This window comes from Strigops habroptila, chromosome Z (assembly GCF_004027225.2).
Source record: "Strigops habroptila isolate Jane chromosome Z, bStrHab1.2.pri, whole genome shotgun sequence".
Lineage (NCBI taxonomy): Eukaryota > Metazoa > Chordata > Aves > Psittaciformes > Psittacidae > Strigops > Strigops habroptila.
The window spans coordinates 34,534,530-34,556,262 of record NC_044302.2 but is presented as its reverse complement, the minus strand read 5'-3'; the positions used below and the strand labels follow the sequence as shown (position 1 = coordinate 34,556,262).

The window sequence follows — 21,733 nt, the reverse complement described above, 5'->3', positions numbered from 1 at the left end:
CTAATAATTTGAGTATCTTATTGAGTCTTAAGAGTCTGATACCATACATCAAATTTGTAGTGTTTGTAGCTCTGCAGGATTTTTTTCATATATTGAAAAAAGACTAAATGAGGTAGAGTATACAGTTATTTATAGCATTTTATTGTTTAGAGATTTACTGTATTCATTTTTCTTTTGTGCTGCGCTTCCCCAAAAAAGGAATAAGAATCTATTAAATACTTGCAGAAAGAGACCAGAATGCATCACTTGCTGCTGTAGTACTGGGAATTCTCTAATATTTAACGGAAGTTGAGATTTGTAGTTGTAGTATTCTCTTGCAAAGGAACATAACACTTAGTTGCATGGCAAGTTTCTCCTTTCTTCTTCCTGGGTGGTCTTGTCACATTTATTTCTTTCTCAAGCAACAGAGTAGGGACTATGAAATATTTATTTATTCATAAATTTGAAGACTAGTCTAGCTCATATTCATAAATCCAATTTTTATATCCTTCAGAATGAAGTTAATATAATCTTTCTTTTACTTTAGAGTCTTATTTTTTCCATGCATTTTGCTTTTCTGATTTGAACAGACGTTGGTATAACATATTGAAAGAGATTGGTAAGAAATCAACAGTCATTCATTATTTGTGTATCTGTCTTCTAGGTGTATATAAAATTACAGCTGGTAAAATCTGTGAGTGATGCAAGAAGAAGAGAAGTAGTAAATAACAGTGATGGCAAGCCATCTAGATTATTTTAGTAAACTAAGCCCATGCTGACAAAAATGCATTTCAGTATAGCCATACACAAAATTGTGTATTTAGGAACAAAGAATGCAGAATACACCTATACAGTGGGGAAAAAGTTACACCTTTGAGAGCAGTGATTCTGATTTAGGGATTATGAAGAGTAAAGTGCACTCAAACTATTATTTAAATGTGACAACACCATCGTTTGAAAGGGGCTAGTGTGAATTAGCTTATTTCATCTTTGCATATACCTTTAACAAAGGTAATATCACACTGTGACAAACAGTTCCCTTATTAATATTTTTTTAAAATCAAGGAATATGGTCTTCTAACATTTCAGAAAGATTCAAGGGCAATTGACTTGCAAAACAAGTGTAGAAGGGTTTTAAGATAACAGTGAAATTATTAAATCTGTAAATAGGAATGAAAGAACTTGTATTTGGAAATAGACATTTAAATCTGAAGTTAAATAATTTAAAAATAATAATTGCATCTTAGAATGAATTGCAAAGGAAAGCGAGTTCTGCAATTCTTATTTTTTTTGCATTTTTCAGATTTTAACTGACATGTCTTAAAATTTCCGTAAACCACTGGCTTACTGGTATATAATATAATTAGAATAGGATCAGAGAGCTTGGACCTCAGGAGGTCTCTACTCCAGGCCCCTTCTCACAGTAGGATCAGCTGCGAGACAAGACCAGGACAGCCAAGTATCAAAGTCTCTTGAGCACGTGGTCTGCACAACCTGTCTGGGCAACCTGTGCCACTGCTTGACTGCTCTTATGGGGGAAAAGTCTGAAGTTTCAATGTACAATGTTTCAACTTACAGAGTTTTTTCTTGTTCTCCTAGCATGCATCTGTATGAACAGCCTCGCTCTGTTCCTTTGATGATCTTGTAGGTACAGGAAAACTGCTTTATGTGCCTCCAAAACCGTCTCTCCTCCAGGCTGAAAATGCCCCTCTCCCTCTGCCTCTTCTCACAGGGCCTATGCTCCAGCCCCAGACCATTGTTGAGGGATACTGCTGGCCACCTTTACTGCGAGAGGACACTCCTGGCTCATGTTCATTTTGCTGTCTTCCAAGCTCCTAAATCGTTTTCTGCAGAGCTACTTTCCATCCAATCAGTCCACAGTCTGTACCATTGCAAAGGGTCCTTCCCCATGGGGACAAATGCAGATCACAGAATTATAGAATGGTTTGGAAGGGACCTTAGAGATATCTAGTTCCAACCCCCAAAGATGAAGATAGCTAATAAATTTCAAATTGATTTACTGCATTGTTATAAACTCTGGTAATGTTTGAATATTCTGAGAAGTAGGAGCTGTTCTGTAGGATCTTTGTGTGACATAAATACTTTAGGATTACTCACCATTTAGGTAGCTGCACAAATTTATCATGGCTAACCTCTCTATCCTATGATGAGCTTGTTAAATGTTCTCTAGATAGCAGCAGATAGTCTAGAAAGTTGTAATATTGTCTTTTGGGAGGAAAAAAATGCCATTAAAAAATGGATTAACTTTAGTATTGTGTCAAAGAGCTTGAGTGGGTGAATATCAGATTGTCTAGATGTATAGAATGGCAAATTTAATTTAATTTTAATTTTATTTTTTTTTAGTTTGAATTTTAGTATTAATTTTACTATTCTGGAAAAATACTCAGGGTTTTTTTTTCTATAGCTGCTGCACATTCTTAGCATTTGTGCGAGTACTTTATAAATAAAAATACTGTACAAAACTCTTCTTTGTTTTTTATTGGTAAATCCAGATTAGTTTCTACCCATTTCTAGCTTTTTTAAATGTAACATTAAAGAAAACCTGGAAAAGTTGCAGAGATCTATTCTAGCATGGTTTAGAATAGATTCCTGCAACTTCCCTAAGGCTGTTGTATGCCAAATTATCTTATTTCTCTTCATATGCTATCTTTCTTTCTTTCATGTAACTGAAAGCATGGCTATAGTGGGTATGACATAACCTACAGTAACCTTTAAAGAAACTCTCATATAATATATGTTTTAGGCACTGATTAGCCTCATAAATTCTAGTTCACAGTACATCTGTGTAATTATTGTTAAAGCCTTAGGATATTAGCAGGACATTAAATAGGCCATGTTTTTTTCTTTACCTATTGTCTGATGCTTCAGAAAAAATTTGGTATTTAGATATAATTAACATAAAGAGCTTTTAAGAGATTACAAATTGAGTCAGGCATAATGGCATAAAGGCACTTCATGTTTTATTAAAGAGCCTTCTTGTATGGTTTGTATTGTCCCATGGCTGCAGCAACTTAAATGTGAGATTCTTCTTTTTTACTGGGTATAATCATGATTCTTCTTCCTGTCTTACAGAAGCCATGTCTTATGTAATCTTTTCCATCAGAGCCTTGTGTTTAACTTGTTCAGATTTAAGTTTTTTGCATGAGAAAAGAAAGTAGTTCAGGAAAGAACTCAAGTAACAAGTAACTTGGAGAGCATACTTGAAGAGAAGATACACAACATCAAACTACAAGGTGTAAGTGCTTACAGTAGGGTTTATGGATGTATATCTTTTCCTAAATAAACAAAAAAAGTACATTCTTATTGGAATACTTAGAAGGCGTTGGCAAAACACTGAGGCTAATGAGAAACTAAATGAAATTGAAAATATTTCTTGAAGAAATAGTGAGAAGCTTCTTCAATTTTTAGCTCAAGGTGACTCTTAATTCCAGGGTTGTGGGTTCAAGCCTCACGTTGGGCACACCATGTTAACTTAAGAAGGAGAAAAATGACTGTTACAGCTGAACCCAGGACATACGGTTATTTAGATAAGATGGGTATAGTACCAGTAATTTTTATTTTTTATGGAAAGAAGCTCCAGCATGTATAATGGTGACTTGGGAAGACAAACACCATCACTCTGGACGTCCCCACCTTCCTCCTTCTTTCTCCAGCTTTACATACTGAGCATGACATCATATGGTATGAGATATCCCTTGAGTCAGTTGGGGTCAGCTGTCCTGGTTGTGTTCCCCCCAACTCCTTGTGCACCCGCAGGCCACTCATGGGTGGGGTGAGGAGCAGAAAAGGCCCTTGGCTCTGTTTAATCACAGCTCAGCAGAAACAAACATATCTGTGTTGTAAATACTGTCTTCAACACAAATCCAAAATACAGCCCCAGACCAGCTACTATGAAGAAAATTGACTCTATCCCAGCCAAAACCTCCACGGGTGGAGGTCACTTGTTTCATGAAAAGGTGATGAGCCAAGGGCTTTATGGATGTTGGAAGACTGTCACTACAGGGATGTATATTCTATTAGGAGACTCCAACAAAATAATACAAAATATGTCTGATAGAAGTTAAGAGCTCCTTCATCTGAAGTAACTGATAATCTGGTTTTTCTGCTTCTTTGTATATGACTCTTAAGTCACAGAATTACTTAAAAATAAATAATCTTGTGCTTCTTTTGATTGCTGAAATCTTGCTAATCTCATTTGGATATGATCAAGTTATTACCTTGAACATACACTGAAATACTTTGCTGAATTGACTTAAATTTGGAGGGTGGAAAAAGGAGTAATAATCTCCTTGTTCTACAGTATTTCATCTTTCAAAAACTGGATTTGAATGAAACTCCTTTTGTAAGGAATACGTAAAAATCAACTTTTATTTCATTGTTGAACTGATTTGATTAAGAGAATTGCAGGTGTTAGTTCAAGCACTTCACAAAGCTTTGTTCCAGGATAGAAGTGCTTACCAGTGACAACAAGCAACTGGTTGTGGAATGTCTGTATGAGCACTTATGGTAGTTAAATTTATAATGCTTCTGAGCCCATTCAAACCCAGTCATGTATATTGAATTAATATCTGTGGAGACAAAGGAAGTCAGATGCATGTTGGTTCTACAAGGACCAGACATATGGTTGGGGCTGGGCCCTTCAAAGAGGAAAAAATTATACTCTGCCTTCATCTTAATCTTCATGTTTCATTCTACAAAAATATCCTTTTTTTTCTTTTTTTTTCCTATAACATTTTCTCTACCTGGTACTGTGTGTTCATATAGTAAGTCTACATACCTTTCGCCATCATAGTATTACATTTTTAATTCATTAAACCACAGCAAACTAAGAAGAAGCTACTGATACAAAACTTTCCTTCGTTCTTATTTTCAAATTTCGTCATATTCAGACATGGGAAGGGGGAGGTGCAGAAGGAGGGAGGTCTGTCTAGAGGCATTCTAGACTTTATGCTGAATCTTTTGACTTGGATTAACATCTATAAGTAAGGATGCAAAGGATTCTCACACATCCACACTTTTCTCTGTGAGAAGGTATTTGCAGGGATAAGTCTGTAAACAAAAAATGGACACCTGCTGGATCACTAGATATATATGGCCTGAAACCTGTGTGCATCAGTTGTGTGTTTCAACATTTCAGTCCCTCACAGCTATCTCCAAAACCTGTAAAGAGCTAGAGGAACTGTCAGCAGTTATTTTGTTTGTGCCCAAGAAACCTGTGCTGTTTATTCAGTGTTTTAAAATATAAAGCAATGATACGGCAGTGCTGTTGAGTGCACGTGCTCTGATCTGATCTGTTTTCTGGATCTGCCAGCTACAAACCAGCTGTGCTGACCTGTGATGCCAGGACTGCAGTCAGCCCTGAAGTGAGGCTCTGTGTGGACAGGCGACAGCAGAGGGAGCTCAAAGTAATGAAATCTCTTTTTCTCTGCCTCTTTTGGAGTAAGGTAGGAAAGATGGGTCTTGGCGATAGTCTGTCTTGAGATCCATGTGAGAAACCAGAAATCAGACATGATTTCAGTAAGAACTAAATGAATCTGTTCTGGAGTTTCTCAAGAAAGCCAGACAAAATTACTATATCCAGTGCTAGTATTCTGGTGTTCTAGTTGGGTGGTGCTAGTAGCACTGCTACGCCTAGTATTGTATCCTTATATGTTGTATCTGTATCTCTTTTGTTCTCTTTATAATTCCCATGGAAAAAGTTATGGTTGAAATAGCTTAACTTTTCTTGATTTATGATCTTGTAGGGTTTGATAAATACCTGGTTTCACAATTCCATGTTTGAAAATAAATAATTTTCTGCCTATCAACTCTAAGCTGAATTTTCTCTCTCTTCCCTGTCACAAGTACATTAGCAACACAAGATGATAGAAGGGAAAAAAGGTAATGAGAGACAGAGGAGGACTGTAAACTGTGCTGCATAATTAGATTGTAAATCTTCTGAGGCAGAGTGATAAGGAGATGAAGCATAGGAACAAAACAGGTTAATCCCTGATGTTACCAGAATCACCATATTAACCTCCTGACTCCAGAATGCACTATAAAGGTCTAATAATTGTTTTGCATCAGTCTCTCTCCCAAAATATTTTACTCTACTATTGATGCCATTTTTTTTCATATGTAGTCTTGGAACTTGCTAGTGTTGGTGGTTTTTTCATATAAAAAGCAAGTTGTGCTGTGAATTATGTAAATAAACACCAAGCATGCTGCAAATAGCAGGAATACAGTGCAACCCTCAAAAAAGCAGAGAGATGATTGAAACTAAACACCTGTATCGGATACCCTAATTGAAAGGCTTTGCCAAGGAACAAGCCACTTACTCTACAATACATAAAGTATGTAGTTTGTTTTGTATTTTTGCTGCATGTTTTATACCTGGAATTCACCTGTCTGAATAAATTCTTCTTCCTGTATTAGTCATATATTGCTCCCACAGTGGAGATCAAGACTGGTAGAGGTCGACTTATAAATGGCTGAACAATGTTTCTAAATGTTTTGTAGAGCTGTCATATGTTTCATAATTTGTGTATAATGCTTGCCATGGATAATTCTGTGTACATGTACAACCACCACCACCACCACAAAAAAAAAGAAAATTTTACACCCTGAGGTGCCTCTCCATATTCACAGTTTCTTTGGAAGCAAGATGATGAGAGATTTCTGTGTCAGTAGGTAATGCAGTTGCACCAGGTATTTTTACACTCACTTGGGAAATTGTGTGGTGCCTGTACCTTCCAAAGCAATGACTTTGGCTCATGTTGCCATTGGATTAGCTGAAGGCTGTGAGCTTTCCTGGCCTCCGTGTTACATTTTTTATTGACCTTACGTATCTGATGTCATGACTGCTTTTTTTATGCTTGTCCTGTTGCTGCTCATACCTCTTTTTTCTCTGCCTCATAATGCAGTAGTGTTTTCTTCTTGCTTTTGTTCCTGAATTTGGTTCATGAAGATGGGCCATAAGGTTCGGTTTTGTTACATCAACCTCCAGAACTTTCTGATCTTTGTGCATTTCCTGACTAGATGCTGTTTTGACCTGAAGACATTTGCTTGAGTAGTAATTTAAATAAACTTCCCTCGATTGGTTAACATTCACATACTAAAATCAGGTTTACATTTTAAAACTTTTCTAGCTTCTTCCTGTTCCCTTTCATACATGCAATTTTAACATTAAGAATTCTTCCCTTTTTTGATGTTCTCTTTATTCTTCCCAACAGCCCTATTCTTCAAGTACCTTCTGTAACTTTTACAATGAAAAACTAATACTGCTCTCTATCCTCTGCTGAATTTATGGGGATTTTTGTTCCCCTTCATCATCTCTATCCTCATAGATTTTGTGTTGCTCATTATTTTGAGAATAAACTCATCGGAGTATCTTGATGTCACGGGTCTTCTAACCATTGGTAGCTTATCTCAGTGATACTAACTTGGGTCAGTTGCATAGCGAGCCTGTGACAAGGTCAGGTTGTTTGCTTAGATTGCATTTGGAAAAAGTATTTGTGAAATATAATTAAAAGCATTTATTTTTAGTTGCGAGTACAACTGAAACTCATACTAGTCTCACTATGTAGTCGCAGTCAGTATTTTAGGATATATTTGTGTGTCCATGTTGATCCATTTGTTTGTGACTGCAACTAAGTTGTATGGAAAAGGGAATCATCCATGTGCATCGGAGCTTGATTTCTTTCACTCTTTTGCACAAATCCATCTACTTAAACAAGCATAACAGGCATTTCCCTGCTTTTGAGAGCTGGGGATTATTTCATAGATCTAATGTTTGCTATCTTAAAATCTTTGAATAAATTTGATTAAGGCTACCTGGTAACTTTGGTTCTTTGGAAAAGTTTTGTGTGGAAGAACCAGTTTGGGCATCTTTGCTTTCCTTGAAAAATTCCTTAAAGAGTTGCAATACTAAATTTTACTTAAGAGAATTTAATGTCTTGCCAGAAGAGTCACGGCATAAGCTTTTTGTAATGCTTGTTTACATTGCCAGTGTCATAGTTTATACCCATACTTGCTTGCTTCCAAATGAAGGCTGTGTATTAGTTGGAAAACCCATTTAAGTTGTGCTTTTTCAGGACTGAATACTAGTTTCTCACTATCAAGTGGCATTATTGCTAGTTTTGAAAAAATACAGAATTCTTACTTTTCAACCAAACAAGCTTATGTAATCTTGACAAACAAAAGACAAATGATCATGTTTGAAAGTCAAAAGTAAGAGTCATTGAAAAACAATGCAACTGCAGGCTCACTAAATTGCTACAAAAATGCTATTCTTTTGCGTATGTGCTAAATTATAGTGTAGGGCAGAAGTTACTGTCTTCCCTAGTAGTAAAATTGGACTACTGAAAAGAAACCTTGGTCAAAATTGAGGAGGATCATTAAATGAAATAGATCATAGCATCTCAATGAATGCAGTGTTTCTTTTGGCACAGGTGACTAAAAATACTAATTGTAATATCTCAGGAAATTCAGATACTCTCAATTTTTCTTTCTACAGTCTGGCAATGCTAAAGTAACTTGAAAATACATATCTAAGCCTCTGTGATGCTGGGTTGTAAATAGTTGCTGGGTTATGCATATGTTGGAAAGCAGAAGGCTTGAATGTCTGTGATTGACAGGCAGTCTTAAAGTACATGGCAGGTCTTACAGTACATGCCAGTCTTAAAGTACATGGCAGGTTTTAACTACCAGCTCTCAAAGTTCTACCAGCTCATTGTTTTTCCAGCACCAGATGGCAACATCTGTGTGGCACTCCACTGATAATTGAGTAACTTGGCATGGGTTCTAGAGGATCGGTGCCTAAGTGAGGCTTAAGTGGTTGCAAATCTAGTTCACAGTTAAGATACTTGTTACACAACAAACATTACATGTGATAAATGTCATGTAATGAAAAAGTAAGTCAGTCCTGCATTTATATTTCACTGTATCAGTAAGTGGGCCTTTTCAAAATAGCTTTTAGTTTTACAATAAAGAAGAGATGTGATTCATCCAGGAAAGCTCTCCAGATGAACTGATCCTATCTTGTTAAATATCAGGATTTTTTTAATTAAGTAATTTTAATAATAATATAGTAATATTAATCTTTTAAATTATATTAATTTAAAGATTAAAAACATGGATGCAACAATTATCATTGTGATAGTTGCTCTGGCATTATCTGGCCAAGTTGAATGAGGCTTTGAGCAACTTGGTCTAGTGGAAGGTGTCCTTGCCCATGGCAGGGGGTTGGAACTAGATGATCTTTAAGGTCGCTTCCAACCCAAGGGACCATTCTATGATGCTATGATTATTTGATTTTGCATTTTCTGAAATAATCTTAATATGTTTTCTCCCTTAAATATATAATTTTAAAAAGGGGTTCTGAATGTATGACTTCATATTCTGAAGCTCATGGTTGGAATAATGATCAGCTGTGTACAGAAGTGTCTCCTTGTTGATTCTTTTAACAATTGATGTAAGAGGTCAACATCTTAATAAATTTAAAAAATGCATTAGAATAAAATGGTTCTGTGGGATGTCTCATGATTTTTCACCTGTGCTTTATAAACTTTCACTGCGTTTGAAATTTTTTGAGTGAGATGACAACCACCAGAAGATTTTTGGTTGTTATCTTTTTTAATATTGGAATACTAGATACTTCAGGGCAAGTTATGATAAGGTGGCTATCTAAAGTCAGTGTGATGTTAACCTTTCAATTCTCCATTTATCTTACAATCTTCTTGATTTGATAACAAAGCAGTGACCAAGCTGGTGTGGCTGCAAGTGTCCAACTGTTTACGTCTGCAATTATGAGATAGAAGGTGTATCCAATACTAACCAGGTGAAACTATTCTGTCATCACATACATTACAGCTGTTGTAGTGCTAATTAAATCTGTGGCTGACAGGTATGCATTTGGGAAGCATCTAAGGGAATTTGTTGGATTCTTTAACCCGCTTGTATCATGGTCCTATTTTGAATGTCAGGACTTTTTTGACATAGTATTTGCATAGTAAAAAAAGTACATTTACTACCTTGATTCCTTGAAAATTTTCTTTATGTGCCATGTTCTATAAAAAGCCAGATAGTTCACATAATGACAGTACAGTTTTGAATGCATCAGGCTTTGCTATTACTAACTAAACAAATATACGTGTGCTCTGAAGACATGACAGAAATGTTTTATAGATATGCTCTTAACTACCTCTGATTTGAGATTGAGCTTGTCTTTTTCTGTTCCAAACAATACTCTTGTCTAGTGGCTGACCTATTTTTGCTGGTTTTCTCAGTTGCTTCTAGTCCATGTCCAGATTTCTATTTCGGAAGAACACTGGGATTTGTGGGTCTATATATCTATCTATGATAGCTGTATTCTTGGTTCGTGGTATCTGAAGACTACTGTCTCTCTATAATATTTCTTTTTGGAGACTCAAGAATGCCAGGAGTTGTTGACGAGGTCATTATGTTGGCAGCAAGCCTCAGATGAAAAATGGAAGGTTTTCTTACCTGGGAGTTGAGGTGTACCTCTGCCACTCTGTTCTTTGGTTCTTCCAAATATTCTGCAGATTGGGTTCTTGGTGAAGCCTCAAAGATTAGCCCTAAACTTGCTCAAGTTGGAAGCAGATCTGGACTTAGTATCCAAAGGCTTATCTTTTTTAAAGATAAGATTTCAGTAGTTTTATTCTGAGGGCTCAGGACAGTGGGATCCCACACCAAGGATTTTTATGTGAATGAATATATGTGGTGACATATGTCTGGCTACATCTCAGAAACAGGTAGGCATAATTATTGGAGAGGAAACATGGAGATTTCTTCCTGGTCACCATAACAGATCTTTAGAGGGAACGTTTAAGTAGTGTTTTGAGCTGTACATCAGCAAACCTTCCTGGAAATTTTCTATGTTACAAGTTTCCGTAAACAAAAGGTTGAAAGAAACATCAGTTTCTGCCAAGGCCTATTTATTTCTATTTCTACTGTGTCAATGCACTACAAAGCACAAAGTCCTGCTGGATTTCACTAGAGCCTACATGCATTGAAGGGACTCTTTGGCTTACCTCTAATCTGGACATTGCAGAGTGATCAGCTGGAACTCCATGCATGCTTTTAACTATCTTTTCAGCACAGAAAGATATTAAACAGGTGCCATGTTTGGCTAAATAGTCACCTCATTACTTTTCACTCTGTAATCTGCGTCTGACTCTGGCATTATTTGAAGTCAACCTCAGTGAAATAGGCTTGCAAAGCAGAAGGGAAATATGTTTGGTTATAACTGCAGTTTCCCATATGTAATTTCTCATTGTGTCTTCCTTCTCTGTCTGATGCTCTGGAAAGCAGCAAATAGAAAACGTGAACTGTGTTGGATAAATGCAGAATAGTGGCTGAAGAAGAGAGGCATGTGCGTCTCTGTCTCTCAGTTTTCTTCAGACAGTCAAAAGAGGTGATTATCCCACTGTAATTGCTGCAGCCTCACATTGAGTACTGCGTGCGGTGCTGGTGGAGGGGATGGAAGGCATGTCCTGTGGGGGGCGGCTGAGAACTCTGGGTTTGTCTAGTTTGGAGACAAGGAGGCAGAGGGGCGACCTCATTGCTCTCTGCAGCTTACTGAGGGAGGGAAGTGGAAAGGGAAGTGCTGAGCTCTGTCCCCTGGGATTCAGTGACAGGATGCATGAGAATGGCTCAGAGCAGCATCAGACATTAGTAAACACTACTTTACAGGTGGGGTTGTCAAACACTGGAACAGGCTTCCTAGAGAGGTGGTTGATGCTCCGAGCCTTTCAGTGTTTAAGAGGCATTTGCACAGTGCCCTTCATAACACACTTTAGCTTCTGGTCAGCCTTGAATTGGTCAGGCAGTTGGACCAGATGATCTCTGTAGGTCCCTTCCAACTTAACTATTCTATTCTATTCTGTTCTTTTCTGTTCTGTTCTTCTGTAAAGCTTGTTTACAGACAATACGTCTTATATAAACCCAACCAGTGATAAGTAAATTCTTTCATTTGATTGAAGGATTCCTAGACCGAGCAACAGGTTAAGTTCCCCAAAAGTCTGCAAGACTCAATTATGGCTTTTGCAGCTTTGGGTATCTTAGACAACATACAGGCGATCAGGTGGTATGGATCTGCTCTGAGGGCCTTATGTCTTCCCATTTACAGAGTTGCAGAATGGTTGAGGTCTGCAGGGACCTCCTGCTCAAGCACCTAGAGCAGACTGTCCTGGACCGCGTCCAGGTGGCTGTTTGAGTATCTTCAGGGACGGAAACTCCACAGCCTCCATTGTGCAAGTGCTTGGTCACCCTCCAAGTGTTTCCTGACATTGAGGAGGACCCTCCTGTGTTTCGGTCTGTGCCTTTTCCCTCTGGTCCTAACATAGGGCACCACTGAAAACAGCCTGTCTCCATCCTCTTTGCACCCTCTCTGCAGGTATTTATATACAGTGGTGAGATCCTCCTGAGCCTTCTCTTCTCCAGGCTGAACAGTCCCAGCTCTCTCAGCCTTTCCTTCTCCAGGGGAGATACTGCAGCCCATTCATCATCTTCATGCCCCTTTGCAGGACTATACCCATTGTGTCCATACCTCACTTGTGCTGTGGAGCCTAGAACTAGACCCAGCACTCCAGGTATGGCCACACTAGTACTGAGTAGAGGGAAAGGATCACCTCCCTCTAGTTACGGGCAATACTTCTGGTGCAGCCCAGGATACCATTAGCATTTTCTTCTGTGAGAGTATGCTCATGTTCAATGCTTGGTGTCCACCACGTCCCTCAGGACCACCCAGCTGTAGGACTTTGCACTTCCCCTTGTTGAACTGCATGAGGTTCCTGTCAGCCCATTTCTCCAGCCTGTCCAGATCCCTCTGGATGACAGCACAACCCTAAGGTGTATCAGCCCCTCCTCCCAGTTTGGTGTAATCTGCAGACCTGCTGAGGGTGCACTCTGCCCATTGTCCAAATCATAAATGAAGATATTCAACAGGACTCAGTATTGACTGGCTGGTAACTACACCACTAGTTACCAGCCTCAAACTAGACGTTGTGCCACTCCCTGGATGTGGTCATTCAGACAGCTTTAAGTTCATCTCACTATCTGCTCATCCAACCTGTACTTCAACAGCTTTTCTGTGGGAAAATTACAGGAAGCAGTGTTGAAAACCTTACTGATGTCACGGTAGACTAGCAACCCATCCTTTCATCATACCCATCAGTACCCATGTACTTATTTATGTCCAGTTTGTTTAAGTGTTCTGAATTTCTTCCAGCAAAGTTACATCTTAATTGCTGCCAGCCTTTCCCCCGGTCTCTGTACCTGGAATTCATGATGGCTGGTCTTGCTAGTAAAGACTGAGGCAAATTTGGTATTAGGTACCTCAGCCTTTTCCATGTCCTGTGTCCCCCGCTTCATTAACCAGAGGGCCCAGATTTTTCCTAGCCATCCTTTTGTCATTCTGTACTTACAGAAGCCCTTTCTTTTGTCTTTGACATCCCTGGCCAGAATCAACCTGTTTCAGCTTTGGCTTTCCAATCTCATGGATGCTCAGACATGTTTCTGAATTCCTCCCACATTACTTGATCCTGCTTCCACCTTCTGCATGTTTTGTTTTTGTGTTTGAGTTTTGCTAGGAGCTCCTATTTCTGTTGTAGAGAAGACCTACACAGAATTGCTGATACTCCTCCTGCTCCTACAGATCATTAGACAATTGTCAGAGGATTTAAGCAAGTATACTTTATTCCTTTTCTTTCCAAGAGGAAAAAACATTCCAGTTGCTGCAGAAGGAATATTGGGAGCCAGCACCTTTGCTACATAAAGTGTTGAATTTCTTGAGGCAGATTTATGGAGCTTGTGCATGGGATTTCTTTGTTTAGTGTCTGGGACTCCGTTTTATATTCTTGAGCATCTCAGCTTATTTATATTGATAATAGAAAGTTGTGTGGAAGCTCATTTGAAATGTAGAAGCTATCCAAAAACCGTATTTCTTCTCATAGCTGAACAAAATCTAGCTCTAAGGCCAGCCAACTTGCAGGAATATGTAACTATTTTGTACAAAGTGAGCATAAGGGGTAATAGTGTCTCATTTCTGAGAGCTTGACTCTTATTCGTGTAGTGGGAACTCTTTTTAAGTTTTCTTAAACTTGACAAGGGTTCATTTTCTTCAGCGTCACACATGTGGACTTTTAGTTTGGATAGTTTTGACCAAATATTTTTTTCTTCTTTATGTGTTTCTCCGTTCCATACAAACAGTTCTGTTCATGTGGGTAGCACTGAAAGCTATAAATAAAGATAAAATGTTGGTGAGTGTAATACGTACAAATAAAAATTACCTAACAGTATTATGTACAGAGTTTTTTTGTTTGTTTTTCCCAAAAAAATATCAACTAATGTAATAGACCACTGGAGCTGGGACAGTTTCCGGAATGAGCTACATATGTGGGAAAAGAGTATTTGCAGTTTTTATAAATCATGAGCTTTCTAAAGCTGTATTGGCTAGATTTTGTGTTGTCAGCAAGTGGAACATTGTTTTCACTTCCTTGTCTTTTAAATACTGCTCAAGGACTTAAATGCAGTATAATTGATACACACAGAAAGATTTAGAATTTTTTATTCCTTAGTTTGCCACACTTACATGAAATAGAAGAATGAGACGGTGAAAGATCTTTTCCTCTGAGAATGATACAGATTATTGCCTGAATATTTACACCTCCTAAACCGTTTTTTGCAGTTTATTTTCATACAGAGCTGGTTTTGTAGCCAAGATGTTGTTATAGAATAATATTTTAGGACAGAAAAGACCCTTACAGTTGTTTTGTTGATACAGTTTTAACACAAACCAGATTTATGTATGCTGTTTTGCATAAAATTATAAATGGTATTCTGGGACAAGAGGCACTATGCAATCATTCCTTGCCCACCGAGAGCATTGATGTTTCTATAGTTCTGCTAACAAACCATTAACTCTTACATTGCCACATGGTTGTTCTCAGTAGATGATCTGCTTACGGGACTAAATATATAGCATATGTGTGCAGGGAGTAAATGATGCCTCCTTTTCTTAACGCATTTAAGCCTCATAACAAAAACCATTCCCTATCTCTTTTGTTAGGAAGCATCTAAAGGTTTGTCAGGGTGTGAAAAGATTAAAAAGAATGGTTACTAATTAACAGAATCCTTTGCCTGTGCTAAGAAAAATTTCTTGGATACTTGAATGCATTGCGTATATGTGTGCAAGCGTGTGAGCGGATTTGTATGTATATATAAAAAGTATTTCATTCCTTTGACAATGTTATAGTATCCCAATTGCATAGGAATTCCCATTCAAAGAAGTTAAGTGCCTTTTCTGTACATCAGAGTGGTATACTTTTTTCAAAGTGCTCCCTTCAAGGGCAATGCAAACATCAAGGATTCAGAGGCAAGTTTTAGCTGAGTTCTGTGCTATTGAGTGTGGAGAATGGAGTCTTTGGTGTTATGGTTGGTGTGTTTTTCCTTTAGCTACCTGTTGTTACATCTATGTCCCATTGCAAAGAGAATCAGTATGACACCTGATATGATTAAAGTATCAGAATAGAATGTAGATGCACTGAAAGTGTATTTGTATAGTTTAGGAGGACTGATAGAAAATCATACAAAGTAGAAAGGACTTAGCGGGTAAACGTAGAACCCACAATATTCAATGCAAACCTGAGTACCATCACACAAAAAGAAAGCATCAGTACACTTGCCCAATTCCTTTAAAAAATTTTCTAATGTTGAGCTGAGCTAATATAGATAAGGCACTTCAATATTAATGAAGAAGAAAATAAAAATAAACTTTGTAAGTCATATATGAAAACAGGCTTGTTTTCCACGGGGGGAGAGAATAAGTGAGTATCTTTCGCCAGGGAAGACCACACTGTGACATATCACTCAATAATTCATCATGGCTTTTGCTTTCCCCCCTTTGAATGCTCCAAGAAAGTGGAGTAGCAGAGAGTATTATACTCGAGACTATTTGAAGTGTTTTCTAAGTTTCACATGTATTTATTTTAGTTTTAGCTGGGGCAGTACACCATATACTAGCTAAGGAGTTAGGTATTTCAAAACCGAAGTAAATAGAGCTAACTACTAGCATTACAGGATGGAATGATAGAATGCACTGAATTAAGATATTACGTATTTAATGCTTTGTAGAGAGACTTTTTCAGAGATAAAGAAGCATAATGGACTAATAGGTATGCATTAGGTTCACAATGACAGCTTTAGTATTCTAGTAGTTAAGTGGAGGAAAAACACTGTAATCATTCTGCAGCAGAAACCATTTGGCTTATAGATAGAGGCATCACACTGAGCTTTCCAGCTCTTCTACCTTTTCTATTAAGCTTATTGATGAAGATCAGTATGGGTTTTTAATGTGTACGAGTTAAAATTACCTCTGTTTTTCTGCATCAGACAGGTTCTCCTGCCACTGGAAATGAGTTGTACAAGAAAATAGCCTTATTTGTGCATTTATGGCCAATTCCTAAAGTACCAGCAAAGAGGTCCTCTAGTCTCCTGTAATGCACTGCCATGTCATATTCAAGAAGTTTGAACCAGTTTGGATAGTTCTCAGCTCAGGAAAATATTCCTCTTCAGAAAACCAGACAGGCTTCAATATAAATGTAACTTAGTCATGTACCTAATTCAGTGCTTTGCTAAACAAGGATGAACTTAAACATTGTGCTCTCCTGATTTCTTCCTGAAATGAACCAGTAGGTCAATGTATGACCATGTTTTTGTAATCCCACAATGTCCAATACTCTTGGTTCTGCTTTTTGAAGTGTTTGGCCCATGTTGCTTCGATTAGTGACCATATTTCTTAATTGCATCTTTGCAATGTCAGCCCATTTCCTAGATTGTCTCTTCTGATCCTTTTTAAGTCTACTTTGTTCCTTATCTTCACATATAGTAAATGAAGGGGGCGTTTCTCAATTTCGTTCCTTTGTTTTTCAGTTTAAGTCTCCCTCAGCTGATTATAGGCAGTCATATAAAACAAATCTGTCAAGAACAATTTTCTCTTTTGTGAATGCCTTCCAAATGCTGAACTTGCAAAAACACCACATCTTGAGTTTTCATAAATTTGTCAATTTTTCCCACATCCTATCAGAATGGGAAGAATCTCTTATGATGGAGGAGTTTGTATAAGTGTTACAGAGCTAATTTTGGTCTTAGATACTTTATCTTTCATGCTAAAGCATGAAATAGAATGATTAAAGATTGATTTTCATATTAGATTATACATTTCTGATCTTGCAGTAATTTTTAATTATTTGTGAAGTGACCAAACTGTGAAATCTCTAAGAAACAGTAATGATTTAAAGCCATTATGTCATTATTTATAATCAGATTAGGGTATTATCCTTCTCTAGATTAGCAGAAAATTTCATAAAATGGCATCTTTTGCTTTAATTTTACCTACTTTGTGTAGTCTCTTGACCTTATCCCCAACCCAAAGGGAAAAAATAAAAACAAAATGGAAAAAAAACAACTGCGTGAACAAACAATACTATCTTTCTCTGCCAGTTATGAACTCAGTATCAGAAATTTTCAACAGTGCTAACTGTGGGATATTGACTTTAAACTCAAGCTCAATACATCATGAGACCTGCGAACCAGTGGAATTTAAGAAAGAAGGAGGGAGTACCTGAAGAGAATTGAGAGTACGCTATTACTACACTTTAATGTTCCTGGAAACCACATTAGGTTGTGTGGTAAAGTAAGTAAAAAAGTATTCCATGCTGCTGCACTCGTGATAGCAGGCATTGGGAAAAACAATTTTTATGTGCCAAGCACAAGTACTTCCTTCTACACATCCCACAGCCTGTGTGTTTCTCTTGAATAGCTGTGCCTGTATGAGCAGTGTGCAGCAATTTATCACTAGTATGCTTTCAAACTCAGTGAATACAGTCAAAATCACAGCAGATCCCAGGCTCCCAGTTTGAACAGACACAAAAATTCTGTTACAGTTGTTTACTGGCTGCTTGTTAGCATTACAGATTGGATCCCTTTCTAAATTTCTATCTATCTATCTTCTACAAAGCAAGTGTGTATATAAGAGTAGCTTTAAAGTGTTTCTGTCTTGAGTATGTGATAAGAATTGTGGAGTTTTGAATGTAGCAACTCTGTGTTCTATTATGAGCTATAAAATTATTCTCTTACCTAGTTTGCATCAATCAAATGTTTAGTGGTGTGTGTAGTTGTCCTTCAATAAGAATAAAATTCAGTTATGACAAATTATGATTTATATTTAATGTTCATTACTTTTCGTGCTGAATATTTAATAGTTTTAAAGACTTATTGGAAGTTAATGTAATGGAATGACAACTGAATGCTAAGAAGTCAAAAGCACCTTAAAAGTAAGCGAATTTTAAAGGTTGTAATGCCACGAGATATTTAAAGGGCACAATAAATCAGTAAGAAATTTTACGGTTTCTTAGAGGTGGGGTAGGCAAAAATTAACAAATTTGTAATTGCATCATGAACTTCCAACTCTTCTGTTAGATTTATCATTGAATATTTGTTACAGTAGGAACAATCAAAAAATCAATTAACTGGCCTTCTCATTTGTCATTAGTTTATGGGAAATGTTGTATTTGCTATTTAATGCAGATTCTTCAGGAAAAAGCAAGATTTAACAAAGAAAGAGACTTTAATTGAAACATTAACCAATAGGCATCGATGACTAAAGTAACGTATTCTATGATAAGAGTGCAACTCAGATATTTGTATAACACATTGGCTTAAATTTATGGTCACCTGTTTTTGTATTCTCGGAATAAAGTCTTTTTTTCCCTTTGTTTTTTTTTGTGTGTGGGGGTATTTTTAGTCTTCATATAATCAGGATGCGTAGTTTTTTGTTCTTAGTATATCTTGGCTATAGCTGTTTGTTGGGAAGCATATAATATATTTAAAAAATTGTACAATCCAGGCTGAATTGAAGCTTATATTTGTACAGCTTTAAAATATCCACAGGTAATTCTTTTCCTTTCTAGAAAAGCTTTTGTCTTAAAAAAACAAAATTAAAAATAGAGATAGGAACAATGCTTATTTTAAGAGTGAATCTAGCATGTTAACATACCTTTAAACAAACTTTTAAATACTTCTCAGTCAAATCTGTGAACAAATACAGACTTTGGGCTTTTTTTCATGTTCAAAGAATGCATGTATTTTAATACTTTAGATAATTATAGCATTCTGAGAAAGACATAATAATAAGGTTATTTTCTTCTAACTTAGTACTTTAATTTGTTGTGGAAGGCAGTATAATACTATTGCATTAGCTTAAATTCTCATTTTGTATTTTCATTGATGTGTGCTAATTGCTTAAAACAAGTAAGTGAAATCATCTTAAAAATTGTATAAGATGAAATCAGTAATGAAGGACATCACGACTTCTGTTTTTCACTTCAGACAGTTAAAAACTAAGCTGTTCTTTATTTAGGTTTTAGTCCCTTAACCCTTTTTGTCTTGTTTCTGTATGTTCTGAAAATCTGCAGGTAGTTGTTTATATGTATAAATTCACTGGGTCATTATAGTGCGAAACAAATGATTCTGAAACAGTGAGTAATGTTACTGAATTTCAAACAGGTTTTGCTGCTCAAAAGGCTCTGAAAATGAAAAGAGCTTAGATTACCTCGTTTGAGGTTGCTTTATTGTGAAAGCTAGAAGCCTAATGCTGATATGAATTGTTACCTGACTGTATGTGCAGTATGAGAAAGTACACTGTGGTAACAAAAATATTTGATTAGAATCATTTTAGAAAGATTAAAATGCCAGCCAAAGTATAGAGGTTTTCCTTTTAATTTTCAAAGAGAAATACATGCCAACCTTTGATGCTTCAATTTCTGTGTTTTCTCCTAATTTTGACCCTCTAGTTTGCATCACCTTTTGAAGAACTGAGCCCATGTTCTCTGAATAATTTAGTCTCTTCCTAGAGTCCTGATTCTGCCTTTCTTAACATTAGAAGTCATTGTGCCTCATTTCGACATGCATGACAATGAAGTTTGTGCTATTTATTTTATCAGTATAAGCTTCTTTGTGTCCCTTCTGGCTGTAGTATTTGTGCGTATGATTTTGAGAGTGGGAGAAGAAGATAGTAGACTACATGAGTGGGTCTCTTCAGTCATGCTGTACTTGAGAAACATTAGTAGCCACATTACGTGCATTCAAATACTAAATAAAGTGTACAGTGTTCTGTTCTCTTTCCTATTTTCAGTTAGATGTAAAGAGATTCCGTTAAACTAATTTGATGGTTCGTTTGGGCTATGTTTATTCATTTAGAAGATCTGAGTAATGAAAACTAACATGTTGCTTACTTAAAAATAATAGATTTGGAGATTTTTTTTTTTTTTTTTAGCATCTACAACTATTATACAGAAGAAAAATCTGACTGCTTTTTCCCAAGGAGTATCATGAAAGCCTACTAAAATTAAGTAAAATAGTAATGAAAAACAAGTGAATACAGACTTTAATTGTATTTTTTCACTGTAATTACTGATTTCTTTTTCCATAATTAGGTTAAGTATATTTGTTAAATATAAAAATAGAAGCATTACTAAAAATCTGGAAAACCCAAATACTTCTCAGAATCACAGATTGTTAGGGTTGGAAGGGACGTCTGGAGATCATCCAGTCCAACCGCTGCCAAGGCAAGGCCACCTGGAGCAAGTTACACAGGACCACACCCAGGCTGGTTTGAGAGTCTCCAGAGAGGGAGGCTCCACAACCTCCTTAGGCAGCCCTTAATTTCATGTATGAATTTCGGCCTTAATCGATTTGCTTGTGCTTATCTTCTAATGAATCAACTTTGTTTGTGAAATGAGTATTTTCCAAGTTGTCTGCATTTTAGTCATATGCCTGCTTCTTCTAAACAGTGCGTGAGTAAAGCATATATTTTGTCTTTCACGGTATAACATCTAAAGCTGCATATAGTATAAATTTCAATATATAAATTAAAATGTAAGTGATGCTAAGTTAGTGAAACTTTTCCTTTCTGAAATTTGAAATGGACAATCTTTGTTAGACATAACGTTGATTAATTGTAGAATTCTTTCATCTTTGATTTATTGCCATGGATTTTTTTAAGGGAATGAAGGAGATGAAGAATTCAGTTGAGATACTGTCATCAGTGTATCTTCTACATACAATACTCTGATCTGGAAATTTAAGCATGAAGTCATCTTTCCCAACCATTTCTGACTTAAAGAACTTCCAAAATCCAATCTGTAAGATAGATTCTGTGTAGTTACATTTCAGGTCTCTACAAATCTAAGGGTTTTTCCAGAAATAGGGTGCTAAAGAGCTGTGGCTTTGAATGGAGCTAAAGTATGAGGGTTTCAAGTTGACAGATTTAGATATTCTGAACGCTAAAAAAATACTTAGCTTCCTCAGATTGTCTTAGGCTTGTTCTCATTTTCCAAGTCTTCCTGACACACACCAACACAGTCAAAACTGAATGTTCTAATCATCTGATGAACTGAATTTGCCAAGTACAGCTTCAAGCTTCACTTGAATTCTATTTGGTTTATGTTCTAGAAGTAATTTTTAGGTTTAGGCTAAAATGGAGAATTTCCATGGGAAATTGAATGTTTGGACATTCCAAATAAATGGTTAGTATAGACTGTAATTTGAATCTGAGCTGTAAGCAGACACAACTCATTTCTAGCTTTCTGGTGCCACTTTTTAGCTCCATTTCTACTTTGTGTCCAATAAATGTAGTTTCAGAACTTAACTGTTAGTCAGATTGCTGTGCAGGGTA

General features: G+C 36.8%; 1 protein-coding gene across 5 annotated transcripts in view; it reads left to right on the top strand.

The window, feature by feature from the left end:
- The window catches only part of FBXL17 (F-box and leucine rich repeat protein 17), a 271,883-nt gene that overhangs the window by 103,244 nt on the left and 146,906 nt on the right, over positions 1-21,733 (top strand). The window contains exon 7 of one of the 5 annotated variants that reach the window (XM_030471095.1): positions 17,500-17,763. The exons of 3 other annotated variants lie outside the window; for them this stretch is intronic. In XM_030471095.1, the coding sequence (XP_030326955.1) occupies positions 17,500-17,536 (37 nt within the window). In that variant the 3' untranslated portion in view covers positions 17,537-17,763. Of the gene's footprint in view, positions 1-1,711; positions 4,291-17,499; positions 17,764-21,733 lie in introns of those variants that run through there. One more of the 5 variants, XM_030471097.1, reaches the window with a different exon arrangement.